This window comes from Formica exsecta, unplaced genomic scaffold (genome assembly GCF_003651465.1).
Source record: "Formica exsecta isolate Colony F162 unplaced genomic scaffold, ASM365146v1 scaffold211, whole genome shotgun sequence".
Lineage (NCBI taxonomy): Eukaryota > Metazoa > Arthropoda > Insecta > Hymenoptera > Formicidae > Formica > Formica exsecta.
Window position 1 is genome coordinate 124,918 of NW_021849408.1, and position 14,367 is coordinate 139,284.

The 14,367-nt window shown below is 32.4% G+C and overlaps 4 protein-coding genes across 10 annotated transcripts in view; 2 read left to right on the top strand and 2 right to left on the bottom strand.

Annotated features, from left to right (window-relative positions):
• Nucleotides 1–6,608, top strand: part of LOC115235185 (tyrosine-protein phosphatase non-receptor type 13-like) — a 50,482-nt gene extending 43,874 nt beyond the window's left edge. The window contains exons 8-14 of one of the 4 annotated variants that reach the window (XM_029806797.1): nt 1–132; nt 936–1,102; nt 1,498–2,097; nt 2,737–2,906; nt 3,137–3,286; nt 3,637–3,797; nt 3,941–6,608. In XM_029806797.1, the coding sequence (XP_029662657.1) occupies nt 1–132; nt 936–1,102; nt 1,498–2,097; nt 2,737–2,906; nt 3,137–3,286; nt 3,637–3,756 (1,339 nt within the window). In that variant the 3' untranslated portion in view covers nt 3,757–3,797; nt 3,941–6,608. Of the gene's footprint in view, nt 133–935; nt 1,103–1,497; nt 2,098–2,736; nt 2,907–3,136; nt 3,287–3,636 lie in introns of all 4 variants that reach the window. The other 3 variants (XM_029806798.1, XM_029806799.1, XM_029806796.1) reach the window with 3 other exon arrangements.
• Nucleotides 6,609–6,930: 322 nt separating this feature from the next.
• On the bottom strand, nt 6,931–10,166 carry LOC115235186 (E3 ubiquitin-protein ligase RAD18-like). 2 transcript variants are annotated; one of them, XM_029806800.1, is made up of 7 exons: nt 9,753–10,160; nt 9,576–9,654; nt 8,973–9,504; nt 8,580–8,832; nt 8,435–8,495; nt 7,647–8,354; nt 6,931–7,527 (listed from the first exon to the last, which is right to left on the bottom strand). In XM_029806800.1, exons 1-7 carry the CDS (start codon nt 9,762–9,764, stop codon nt 7,151–7,153), a joined length of 2,022 nt encoding a protein of 673 aa, XP_029662660.1. In that variant the 5' UTR covers nt 9,765–10,160; the 3' UTR covers nt 6,931–7,150. The 2 variants fall into 2 exon arrangements, with proteins under 2 accessions (XP_029662660.1, XP_029662661.1); XM_029806801.1 differs by having other exon boundaries at nt 7,370–7,567; nt 9,753–10,166.
• Nucleotides 10,167–10,348: 182 nt separating this feature from the next.
• Nucleotides 10,349–11,816, top strand: LOC115235190 (MICOS complex subunit MIC13-like). Of its 3 annotated transcripts, none has more exons than XM_029806807.1 (4): nt 10,349–10,503; nt 10,610–10,769; nt 11,041–11,277; nt 11,608–11,816. In XM_029806807.1, the coding sequence occupies exons 1-3, from the start codon at nt 10,490–10,492 to the stop codon at nt 11,224–11,226; spliced, it is 360 nt and encodes a 119-aa protein (XP_029662667.1). In that variant the 5' UTR covers nt 10,349–10,489; the 3' UTR covers nt 11,227–11,277; nt 11,608–11,816. The 3 variants fall into 3 exon arrangements, with proteins under 3 accessions (XP_029662667.1, XP_029662666.1, XP_029662665.1); XM_029806805.1 differs by having other exon boundaries at nt 10,378–10,545; XM_029806806.1 differs by lacking the exon at nt 11,608–11,816 and having other exon boundaries at nt 10,376–10,545; nt 11,041–11,279.
• LOC115235189 (death-associated protein 1) lies at nt 11,436–14,314 on the bottom strand. The gene is made up of 3 exons (XM_029806803.1): nt 14,077–14,314; nt 13,807–13,906; nt 11,436–12,686 (listed from the first exon to the last, which is right to left on the bottom strand). The coding sequence occupies exons 1-3, from the start codon at nt 14,288–14,290 to the stop codon at nt 12,527–12,529; spliced, it is 474 nt and encodes a 157-aa protein (XP_029662663.1). The 5' UTR covers nt 14,291–14,314; the 3' UTR covers nt 11,436–12,526.
• Nucleotides 14,315–14,367: the final 53 nt, after the last annotated feature.

Below are 14,367 nucleotides of genomic sequence, written 5' to 3' on the forward strand. Positions count from 1 at the left end.
GGTTCAGCTGCTGCGACAATGCGGACCAACGGTAAAACTGCGGCTGTACCGCGATTTGGCGCAGACTCCAGTCTCGGCGCTCTCGCCCACCGAGCCCGATCATCCCCTCCGTCCGCCACGAACGAGCTTGAGGTATCTAAATTTAAAAAAAAAATTGAGTTACTTAAAATTTTTATTAAGTTAACATTTCTATACAGGATATCTGTAACTGATGGTATTGTAATTGAAAAGATAATTCTGGATGAAAGAAAAGATTAATCGGAAAAGTAAAATAAATTTTTCTCTTATGTGATGTTGTCCTCGAGAAAATTGATTTTACTAATTAAAGAAATAATAATTTTTTATTACTTTGTTTTGCAAAGAATTTTATTTTGAAATTTAAGAATTAAAATACATATTTGATATTGGAAAATAATATAAAAGTGATTAGAATATTAGTACTGATATTGAATATGGAGTAAGATATCCAATAAAGAGAGAATCGACAAAATAATTTATTTATAAAAAATTATGATAATTGTGGTCATGTAAATATTTAAGCGAAATTTATAGAAATCTTATATAATTTTATTACTATTTCTCTTTACCTCGTTCTACTATTTATATTCGTTGATCTATAAAAGAATTATCTTTTTCTTCTATGTGGCACATCTGATCTTATTTCTATCTCTTGTGGATATTCCTTTATGGTATATCTAAAATCCGCGCAATCGGTTTCTTCAGTAACATAACCGAATCACATACAGACTCATTTTATTCTTTCTTTTCCAAAGAGATATTAGTAAAAAAATATCATCGGTAAAAGTTCACGGACGCTCGTGTTAATATTTAAAATTATTTTTTGATATTGTCACATATCGTACGGAAGTACGAGCGTTTATAGTGTTTTATACAATAATTTATGGGCCATATTTTCTATATTATTTTTACGATAGACAAGAAGCCGTGGACATGCTGTGTGACTTAGCAGTCCGAAAGCTGTCACCAGGTACATCGAGCGGTTCTAGTAGTTGCAAACAACAGTCACCCGGTGCCTCATGCAACTCACCCCGAAGACTACGTCGACTTGCCACGCGTACTTCCACTGCCGAAACGAATCAAGGTATCGTCAAGTAATTAATGAACAGTATGAGTAGGAAGTATAAGTAGGCAATAATTCTAAAAGAATATGCAGATTACTTATCAATAAATAATCATCTTTAGCCTCATACAATCAAAAAATCTTTATACTTTCCAAAAAAATCTCTTTACTTTCTAAATATATTCGAAGATATGAGAGTAATTTATGAAGTATATTTCTTGAGACTGTACAAATCGAGATAATTGGCGGAGAACAGCTATTGTTTTAGAAACTTCCAGTAACGTTAAAGTAACAATGGAACATTCAACATTAACTGTCTCTCGGCATTATCTTGGATCGTGTAGGATCAAGGCAATCCTCGATGATAGGACTTTACAATAAGTCTCCTCACGACAAGTATTCTCCATGCCACATAGAAACTCCCGAGAGTAAGTTGCATGACGTGCAAACGACGTCGTCGACAGCCAGCCAAGCGGAGACTGCGTCAGACTCGGACCAATGTTCCGTCAAGACGCAGATCACCAATTCTCAAGCAAACACACCTGCGACCGACATAATCGATCCACCGCCGCTCTACGACATTTACGACGATAACGACGATGAGATGTCGAAACCGACGTCTAACAATGCTGCGGTGGCCAGACCAAGCTTCCTCGACTTGTCGGCGCCGCAAGGTAAGCCGCACTTTCAGTTCTGCAGCGTTGATTCGGACAGTGAGTATCCCGCCGACGGCGATGTCATCCTCGCGGAAGCAGAGCGAGGACGGCTAGCCGAACCGAACTACAGTAACGACAGGAGCGTGACGGTGATGTCGAGCGACGAGCACGACAATGATCTGCCGTCCGAGCCGGCCTCCATGCCGCCAATGCTGTCGTCCACCAGCAGTACCAGCACCGCTGCTTTCAGCTATAAGAATCCGGCCTACCAGAGTGCCAATCCGGCCTGCGGCAGCGCCGTCAGTGACCCAGCTGGACCTAAGAACAAAACCACGCACTCCAGCGATCAGGACATACCAGGTAATTATTCGAGATTACATTTTCTTATTATTTATCTTATTTATTTCAGAAGTAGAATTAATGGGATCGATTAATATGAGTTTTGATTTGTTTTTTTTTTTATGTATTCGATATTTAAATTATTTCAATACTCATTAAATTCTCGTTTAATGCTTTACACCAGTTGTTCAAATTTGCATCAAATTTGCAATATAATTGAGGCTCAAGTTTTCTTTTTTGATCTTTCTTGTTAATGAATTTATAATTTATAAATTTATATATAAGCGTATATTTTACATAACATTAAAAAAAATTTAATTTTGAACTGTTTTAAATCCATATTGTTATTAAACTCTTATGACAATAAGCTTGTAATCTCTTAAGTACATAAGGGCTTGAATTTTTTTCAATGCAGATTTGAAGCGATATTAATATGAAATAAGTTTGCAATTAATGGTTATTGTTAAAATTGTTTGTGGAAGTATGATTCACGCATGGTTGACTTTGTATCTCAATCATTGAAAATAAATCGATGCAGTAGAGGGAGACAGAGATAAGATAACAGTCATATTACTGCAAAACTTAGCAAGTTTGCGGCGATTACATACAGTCAGCATTATTTCCAATCCAATGATCTCGATTTTTTGTCTTGTCACACAGGAAAAATCCTGGGAACAGACGATCCAGGCGGTAGCAAAGGATTACTGAAGTGGAAAGGCGTGATGTTCGCTCCAAACGATGAAGTAGATACTGAGCACAATCCGGAACAAACCGGGAAAGACACCACGGATTCAGTCGCTCTTGCTGAAGACCTTGAGCAAGGCAGCGAGGTTGGCATCTTTAAAAATTGCTTTTCTTTATAATTGATTTTATTTCAACAGGAATAAATGTGCAAAGTTCAATTTCGTGATAAGAGCCTCGCGTTAAGCGATTCATTTTATTAAAATAATTGCATTGTTATTCAGTTGATTTTGATCTTGGAATGCATGAAATCGCGTGATATACGAAGACATAAGAATGCAACATCGCAATATTGCGCAATCCGCACTCGCTGTTACAGGTGTTCATGGTGGAGCTGACGCGTGGGTGGAACAGCCGGCTGGGCTTTAGCTTGCAGCCGGAAGGAAATTGTACAGTGATATCGGTCGTGCATCCCGACAGTGTCGCGGCCAAAGATGGTAGACTCAGGCAGGGCGACGTATTACTGATGGTGAGTCCTTTTCGTCGCGAGCTTATTTTCTCTCAATTTTTTTTCCATAGGATACATTTTAGAGCCATCACATTATTATATCATAAAATGTACAAAATATCATAAAGTTAAAATAATATTTATATATTATTAATAACATGTATATGTTTATGTGCTTTAACTTTTCCTTTGACTTTTACATCTTATTTTAATTATAAATTTAAGACAATACTGATTCTTTACAAATAATATTTATTGAACATATAAATTTAGAGAGAATTGTAGAGATTAAAGAGATTGATACAAAATTGTTCACATTGAGTGAGTTTGTTCACATATATCTATTTCTAGAAAAAATATTTCTTCACCAGGTTAATGAGGAGAGTGTGGAACACATGTCGACAGCTGATATAATAGATCTGTTACGCAAGATACGTGGTTCGATAGGTATCACGGTGATGAGGAGATCAAAACGAGACAATATAACGTAACAGTAGTACAGTGCGACATCGAAATAGAACAACCATAAAAGGTACGATTTGATTGGTATATTCTTTATGGACAGGCAATGATAGATTTGAAGATTTAGACATGAATCGGACATAAAAAAGGCTTTTACCAAGAAATCAGATAAAGATGCTAATCTTTTTCAATAAAATTTTCATTAAAATTTAGATAATAAGAGAAGATAGAAATAAGGAGAAAAGCAGTAATTATTAAGAAATGAATAGATGAGATTATAAATGTTGTTAGTATAATAAAAAGCTATAATAAATCGATGGATTCTCAATGCCAGAAGAATGGGTCACAATTCGCGCCATTATCAATGACAAAAATCGTTCATGAAGAAGTAAGATAATCTTACTGCACCAAAAAGATAGCAGTCGATAACGAAGAGAAATCGTCTTTCGTGTCTTAATCGATTACAAAAGACTACCGTTTAGGAAGATGATGAGAGAAAAAAATTCGCAGATGCCATTCTGATAATTTTCTAGTAGATGTCTCCGGAAATAGAAAGTCACTCAATCTTGTAGAAATCTTCCGGAGGGAACTAAACGCTGGAGATCTGAAATGATATGTCATTCAAGAAAATTCGTGTTGAATTTTCAGTCGTTTCTTTGCGTGCGAATCAACCAATCCTCACAAATCAATATTAATTTATAACTGAAATTCCGCTGAAATTGCAGTATTCTAACAAATTCATCAGCTACCATCACAAAAAGACATGTCGACATGTCGATTATGACAGATTGTGCATTGATGGCAGGATAATTGAAGTGCTCTCATTCCGAAAGCTTGAATCTTTTTGGTTAATTATTGGCACTTATTATTAATAATATTTCTAGTAATTTGCGATATTTTCGAAAAGCAGTATCCTTTTACGATTAGTACGCGAAACATTGTTTTAATGAATTCGAGAATCAAAAGAATTAATCAAAATATAATTGAAAAGAAAACCACGTACTTATTGCAAGATGAGACGTGTTCCACTCAGTCGAAATTGATTATCTATCGAGAAAATGATCTCGAGTTTCGAAACTGCGATATATATGTATGTACAAAGTTGTAAAGGTATTCTTTTAAGTATTGAGCGTAAAAAGAGAAATTCTCGCGTCTATGAGCTTATAGTATATCCTACATATCTTTGTAAATAACGTATCCTATCAAACTTATCCAATAAAAAGAATAGCTGTGAAAAATGAGTTTAAATAGCAAAATTATTTTTTAAAAAATGTTTAACGCCTATAAAATATAATTTTATTTTTCCTTGTATGTGTGTGTGTGTAATACCTTTGAAATAATTAAACTTATAAAACTAAAATTAAAATAAGATTATATATATACACACACACAAATATTTCAGAAAATACGATAGTTTTTCCAATTCTCTTTTAAAAATAAAGCTGCACTATACACTGTACGAAATATCTATCGTGTACATATATTTTTATCCCACACAGTATAATTTTATTAAAAGAGCTTGACATTGATATTTTATCGCGAATTTACATCAACGGAATGTGAATTAATTAATTTTACATGTGAAATTTACTTCATACGAAGTAAATTTATCGCACGATAACTAATTTACATTTCGGCTTTAACTTGGTCCATCCGTAATTAAAAGAGAATCTACAACCATATTAATATACGTACTTAAAAAATGTATGATAAGATAGTTTCTTTATTCACGTCAGAGAAATAATTTATTTTTCAGGAGTTTCTCTTTAACTAATTAAATAATAAGAGACAATTGGCCTTTTACGGCAAAGATAATCTTCGCCGTTTCACTTCTTCAAAACTACTATCTCTGGTCTCTTAGCAAATCAAAGGACAATCTACTTATAAGCTATTATGAATGTGAATATCATGAATGAATCGTTAATGAATCTAACGATAAATAAATTGGGCTATTATTTGTAAGACAATGTCTCACGTATCTGATATTTCGATCTTCCTGCTGTCTTCAAGAGAAATCGACAATTACATACAGGATAGAAGTTAGAGTCACTTGTAGCATACTTGGAGAAAATGTATTAATGTTCGAGTAACTACCTCGCGTGATGCCATACCACAGCAAAACAGATTATTATGCTCGAATCTGTGTTTAAGTAAAAGATATTTTATGTGAGAAAAAATATTTCCTCTAATTATATAGAAAATAATGTAATGCAAGATGATCGAAACAAAAATGATTAGCAATTCTGCTAAATAGTTAATACTCTTTAAAACATCAAATATAAGAATTTTAGACAAAAAGTTTGTTAAAATGCAGAAAACCGTTTACTATATTAGAAATGCTTCCTAAACCTTAGAAATCATAGAAAAATTTTCGTTCCTGTAGTAACGATGCGCTTCGTACGTAAAACAGGAAAGTGTCGATAACGATACAAAGTTTAATAGACTGTAACAGTGCAATAACGTTAAATAAGAATTAAGTGAGAACGATATATAATGAGTGTGATAGCCGTTCCGTTTAGAACGTTAGCACTTGTAAATCTACGAACTTAGATGAGTATCAAAGTTTATAGTGAATTACACGTATGTAAATAAAATTAACTGTATAATTGTATAAATCAATACCAAAGTATACGAATATCAAAGTTATGTAATATCAAAAATGTATATTTTACTGTGTAAGCGATCGGTAAACGGTGCGTAAACGTGCAGCTATATTTGGAAACATTATGTTAAGCTTATTAAATTATTGTTAATGTCTAGGAATAGATATGCAAGTTTATTGAGATTTGCGCCGATCGTTTCATCGCTGTATTAGCCTCCTTTTCTGTTCAAAATAATGTAAAATAATATATTCAATAAAATTTAATGTCTTTGATAAAAATTTCGATAACGTATGTACCACTTACCAAACGTCAAAGTGATTTGATAGAACAGTTTTTATTTTCTTTCACAATCTTGTTAGATCATAATATAACATAGAAAAATCAAATACTTTGTATAATCCAAATTATTCAAAACATATTACGATATCTAAATGAAAATCAATATGTTGATTTATATGTTAAGTAATTTTGAAATCTATTTGAAACACAGCATAGATAAGAATATATATATCGCTATATAATATTTAAAAATATGCTGTAACTAAAGAATATGTGTGCGTGGATAAGGTAGCAGAAGTACACACTCAATAATAACATATATATAATACACTTTTGTTTTTTTATTTAATTGTTTTTATTTTTTTTATATTCTTTTCATATCAAAGCAATTTGTATATATCAAGGAAAATATATTATATATAACGATTAAAGCAAAATATCTATAATTTTGTGTAGATCAACTACTTATTTTATAGTCCTCAACAAGATATATAAAAGTTTATTTATTTCCATAATTATTTAATTATTTTAATTCCATGATTCAATTAGTTAATTTTTTCATATCATTACTAATTTTACTTTTTAATTTAAGATGTCTTTGTACATAACTGCGAGTTACATGTAATGGTTCCTTCTCATTTTGTAATTTTTCTTCATCCTGCATCTTATCTTCGAAATTTTCATTATTAAATCCTCTAGCTTCGCTAAGGCCAAACCTAAATGACTTCCTCGCATTCGTCGATTTATCTATAATTTTTTCTTTGTCACTTGACGTGAATGTCATTTCGCGTTCCCGCTTTCGAAAAATGTAAGATTTTATATTTTCATCTGATGATTCCAAGTTTTCTTTCTCAAATTTTGTACAGTCAGACGTATACTTTTCTGTCACATTATATAATTGTCCGTCCTTGGATCTCTCTGTAAAAGCCAAATCTCTTTCATGAAGATTTCAATCATCCTAACAAAAATAGATTAATGATAATTGAAATGAAAAATAACTTTTATTTAGAACTTTTAAAATATTAGAGGTTATTTACCATAATCCTGAATGTCACTATTGTCACTGTCTCCTATAAAATATTCAATATCTTCTACAACTGAATTTATTTCTTCATTGCATGAATCCTTCTGCCTATCTTTAGGCTCGGAATATGCAACACGTTTCTCTGGGCTACACTTCATGTTATTTCTACTTCTTTTCACAGACAACTTATGTTTTCTTCTATTCTCTGATTCAAGTCTGATAAGTGCAGAAATTGATTCTTTGCTATCAGTATCCATTCCATTTTCTGTAGCGTTACATTCTCTTGATTGTTTACTAGAAATTGTCTCTTCATGTATTACAGTATTTTCGGGAAATAATAGTTCTTCATTCTTTATATTTTCCGTTTTTACAATAAAATTAGATAAAACTGGTTCAATTTTACATGAATCATTTGAGATAAGATTGGAAGCATAGTGATCATTGGAATCATTAGATGAGGAAGATAATTCGATTGTTAAAAAATTTATGGGATTCATACTGGAACAAGATATGTTTGAATCTTCATTGGAAGATTTCAGAGCTAAAAGATTGCTTTTCTCGCCATCTCTAATAGTTGAAGTGCTGTCTGTAACACAGTCTTTATATGGAACATCAGAATTTTCTTTGCTTAATATATTGCGCCTAACAGGCAATTTCCGTGAACTATTAGGATGTTTCATTTCCATAATTAGTTGATCATAACTATCCTTATTTGCAACCACTAAAAATAAAAAAACAAGAAATATGAAGAGTATTTATATTCTAATCACCTATATGTACAAATAATTCAAGAATACTTACAATATTTCTTTCTCTGCTGTTCTATAATATTATGTTCTGTATTTCTATTGACATTTAATCTCTGTAAAATATATTACATTAATATATATAAAAAATTTTAAGCAAATGTATATGTAAAATATTTTACACTACATAATATATTCACATTTAATGGTTTTTGTACTTTCTTCTCCAAATTTTCTTCTTCTTCACACTGTTTAATTAATTCCGATACAGATCTAGGATTTATTTTATCGCACTCTGCATTATAAAGAATAATGTATTTTTGTAGTCTGTTTTCTAATGCCTTTCTGTCTCCTTGAGATGATAAACCTAATTCTTTTAATTTTTTTCGTATAACATTATCTTTCATTAAACTTAATACTAATTTTGGCAGTGGTTTACGTTTTGGTTCACTTCTACAAATAAGTACAAGTATTTGAAAAAAAATTGCATGAAATATATATTACGATATGCAAAACATTAAAATCATCATAATTTTCTTTAAAAGTTTCAGAGATAATAATAATACAAAATAATAATATACATATGTACTTACTTTTTAGGTTGATTCTTTGTATTCTCCCTTTTTAAACAATCATCTAAATGTTTATTTATATTATTTTGAGAAACATCTACTTTGCACACTGGACATGTAACTGGCTGATTTTCCTCATTTTGTAAACTTTTTCTCTTTGGTGTAAACATTGAAGGTACCCTAAGTTCTGTACTAGTGCTAGGAGTAGATATATTTTGCTGATAATTCTTTTGCCCACGAGGTGTAGTATTACTAGCCATGGACGTTGGACTGTCAAAACTTTTGTCCAATATCTCATTTATGTCAGGAACATTTTGTTTTTTCTTACATTCAAAATTATTTGAAGAGCATATGTTTTCAAAGTTTTTATCTTCCACAGTCAATTCCTTTTTCTGACAAATTTTCTTTTCAAGTTTGTCTTTAAAATTCAAATAATGAATAATTATTTCATCCAAAAGATTGTTTTTTCGTAAATCTTTCTCAAAGATTTCTTCAAAGCACATTGGACATTGTGTTTTATAATGTAAGTACTTTCTAATGCATAGAGAACAATCTAAAATTGTAAAAGATAAAATATTTGTACAATAGGAATAATAACATACAAGATTTTACACAATTACTTACAATTGTGGGAACACGAAGTTATCACACTAGTGTCCATATACTCGTAACATATCCCACATTGTAATAACTTATCAATATACTGTAATATGACAAACAAATATACCGTTTAACTTATTCTATTATTTTACTATAAAGTAAAACTGTTTTATACACAAAATCATCATATATTCTTAATACCTTTAACTCCATGGTAGATCACAAGCTTTAAGATTAAAGTAAATAATTTAATGAATAAACCGAGATAATACCATTACTTTTATAATTTAGATCACGTATTATCGATAATACGATTGTAATATATTATTACAAGAAAAATATAATATAAAAAAAAAAAGAAAAAAGATATGTGTGAAATACACTAATCGTTCATAATGCGCCAACACATCACTGAAGAAACTGAGACCAACAGATGATGATATTGCCGGAGTCGGAGCCGGAACCCGGAACCCGGAACAATGGTAGACACTGAACCATTGAATAGATCCATTCATGATAGTTATACTTTATGCTCCGTTTTAACTGATCGTCATACATAAATGAATAGTAGCAATGATTGAATTGACCAATTGACAACGTGAACTATTGGATCCATTCGAAAAAGTGTTTAATTGACCAATCAGAGCAAAGAAATCTTTGCTTTTTTTATCCAAGGGTGCACTCTGCTTGACGTTATTTTCACTTCGAAGCATCTGACGGACCAATCAGAACGAGAATCTTGCATTTTAAAGCGAAAATGGCGTCAAGTGAAGCGCACTCTATAGTTATAAACAACGAATTAATCTCGATCTCGAATCGAGAGATATAACTTAAAATATGGCGGCTTTTACGTAAGTCTCACTTTCTTACATGACAGACGACGGATTTTAGAGGGTTTTAAATCGAATCCACTTGCCGAGGTGATTTCTGACTGAATAATGGGTATCGTGCGGTTAGTACATTCGCTGAGGAGTAGAGAAGATACGCTGTCACGGTATTCGCACACTATATTGTTCTACGAATCGAAATCGAGTCATGACGAGAGGTTATGTCTACAGGTTCGCTGTCAAAGCCACCCTCGTAGGAGGTATTGTTTATTATAGTGTTCATCAGGGCCTGTGGTCCAAATCCGAAGACAGTGTGCAATTGTACGGAAAGATCTATAATAATGTTGCGCCTTATATTAAGGACAACATTCCCAAGGAAGTCGTGAACGAGGTGTGTTTTAACAAATTCTGCAATATTTAGCATGTAATTTTTCAGCATATTTAGATAATATAATAATTTAATCCTTATTAAATATTGACATTTAATAATAAAGTCAAAACTAGTCGAATAAAATCTAAAATGATTAGTTTCAATATTTTATATGTACAATGGTATTACGAGTCTTTTGCTTTCGCATATCATATTTATGTTATAGTACTTGTTTTTTTTTCCAACATTTTATTAGATTTATCTAAGAAAAAATTATTAAATTATCATATAGCTACCGCCGTTGCCAAGTACCGATGATCTTTCCAACTCTGTCAAATCATCATGGAATAAGGGAGTCATAGCGAGCATAAAATTCCTGTCCAATACTCCAACTTATGTGACCAATGGTGTGCAGAGTATTTCGAAAACTGTGCAAGAATATATAAAACAACAAAGTGTGTCTCAGAAAAGTCAATAATGATTCTTTTTCCTATTCTGTGGATTTTAGGATAACATTGTAATATCATCAGTGAGTATCATGAAGTTATTATTTCACTTCTATCATATTAATTTATTATATAACAAATAAATGTTTTATTATAGAATAATTGAATCCTAATTTGTGCATCTTGAATGATTAATAATAATTCCAACAAATATAGATAAAAAAAATTAAAATGCAATCCATTAGTTTCGTATATATACGAATGTTTATTCTCTCTAAAGTGTTATACAAACTGTCGCCAATTACGAATCTTACTCGACATTTATAGTCTTGATATTTACATCAACGAAAAATTTTAATTCCCTGAAATCCAAAATAATATTAACGCGTTGTGAATTTCTATTCTATGCTCAGGTGGATACTAAAATAAAAAGAAAAAAGATTGCACAAAGTTGAAAATGTAACCAAGTGCAAAAATTTTATCATGAATCGCAGTATATACTGGTCCCAAAAATAGTGATCATATTGCGTAATCGTATTACAATAATACTTAATATAATCATAGCAAACATGTTGTGTCTGTAAAAAGGAACGATAAAATAAAAATGATAACGAGTCAAAAATATACTCGCAAAAGCCCCTTAAATGCCGATGCAGGAATCTTGTGGCGTCCAAAAAAATAAACTTTCCTTTTTCATTGTTAACAATATAGTAATCTCTCGCAAGATGGTTAATACCCAAGTATACGAAATCGTGCTCTCTTAATTCTTTAACCGATAGTTATGACAATCTAACTAACTCTATTGGGTGTTCGATAATAACTGATATATGCAGGTAGAGCAGGTGAAACCAAGAAGGTTACTGCGCGAATTGGTCTTTTTTAATTAATTTTTTAATAATTATTACGGAAATCGCAAAATGATAAAGGACTTTTCGGCTTTACCTGCTCTACCTGCATACGAGAGATGATACGGTTATTATCGGACACCCTCTGTGTGTGTGTATGTGTGTGTATATATATGTATGTGTATATATAGAGTTAATTAGTTGTAAAAAGAATAATAATCATCGGTTAAAAGATCAAGAATCAAGTAGCGCAAAACTACCGCACGAAGTCCAAATTCTTCGATTTTAACCTTTTTTTAAAGACTTTTAAGTACGCTTATACGTATGTATGTGTGTGTAGATATATATATATATATATACACACACACACTTACTTATATCTCCCATATATATTTATATAATTATAATTTTCTTTCTCGCGTAAACTCAACGGATGACTCTGTGGACCGAGATCCACTAGTTCAATGTATGATTTGCAAAATGCAATTCACTTTCTGGGCTGTTGAATGATAATAGGACGCGAATAGTGCGCCAGTCGTGCATCATGCGTCGGTGTAGGCTTCTCATGAAAGTGTTGCACAGCTTCCGGCGGAAAATCGGCCTTCCCTTTGGCTGGGACACCGCTAATCATTATCGTCTTCGGCGGACTGCAAAAACATTAAAATATCTTTTCCCGCCACATACGACTAGAGATGGGATAGCATCGAGATACTTCTAATTTGTGTTACTTTTTCAATACTTCAAAGTTATATACAAGTTTGTATACAAAGCATCAGCACATTGGGTATAAATGGTATATTTTTAAGATGTATATATTTTCTCCTGTTTATATTTGAAGGATTACTGTTGGACACATTGTTTTGTCTTCTTGATTATTGCAAGCGATATCGATACAATAAAATATTCACAATTTTAATAATTTTATCGAAAAAGTAAAGATATTGATACCCTGTATTAAGCAAACATTTATATATACGATATGTTATCGTTATCAGTTGCAAACAATGATTAATGTCGTTGAATCAGTAACCAAGTTTCACTTTAAAAACAGATTTTGTATATTGCATATTCTTTTATATCGATTATTGATTTTTTTATATTACATATTCTTTTATATGATTAAAAATTTTTTAAAGTATTTTTTTTATTACAAAAGGAGATAAATTTTTTTATGATATTTGTGCTACAACATGCATGATTAATCATTAAATTATTTGAGTCTAAATTGGTTTGTGCTTCGTATGAATACGGATTCGCATTTTCAGTGCAGATGTTTATTCATAATCAGATGCAACATGTTTATTTTCGATTGCACAATATTATGTTATGTAAACATAAAATTTCGCTTATCGTCAGAATTGGATAAACAGGCATGAATTAATCAGCGGGGTCGCGTAAATTTTTTATATCTTACAATTTTTTGTATCTTTTGAAGATATAAAAAACAAAAATAAACACGTATATTTGAGATATGGCAAGCTGCGTGTTATATCCGAATAAGATCGAAGTTATAATTATGGAGTCGATCTTATTGTTAGATATTAGATTTATAAACGATTCCTTTGTATGAACAATTTAAATTTTCCCGTCGTGTCCCCCCCCCGTCGCCTCTCTTAAAACCGGTCGTGTGCGCGAGCCGCCGTCTGCGGTCCAGCTGTTATCTTGTTTTTGACAAGAAAGCGGCTAATTACCGGATCCATGTTAAAGAATGAGTGTTGTGACACGTTGCACGATGCGTCACAAGAAAAGATGTTGATTTATGTTTACCTGCTAGACGGTCTGCTCTCTTCGACATCCTTGCTAGGCTTCATCTCGCGTTCGTCCTTCGGCGTCTTGTGCTGGGTTATCCTCATACCGCCCGCCTTTACTGAAAGAGGCAAACACGCGGCGTATTAAAATGCGCATTAAAAATGACTCGAGCGAAAGGTCGACCTTGAAATAAATTGCGAACGAGACAGGTGAATTTCGACAGATCGGTAAACGCGCATTAATCTGGGCCACGTTATGTAGCGATAGAAATGCAAGGGAATCGCTAACCTGCCGGAGGATGACCACCCTTCAGTTTGCATTCATCCATTCCGCTCGACATTCTGTCCTCTTTAGATCGATCAAACAGTTTACGTTCGATCGAATTTCTTTCGCAATATGTTGCTACTGCTTCGTTGCTCGTTGTTGCACTCACACCGCTCTTTCGCTGATCCAATGATGATTGAGTGATAGTGGTAATGGTAACCGACCCAACTTGCCTCATATGCGTCGTGTTTTCGAACGCGGAGAGGGGATTACTACTACGCGTCGTTTATACTCCTTTCGCGGTGTCTCATCTTG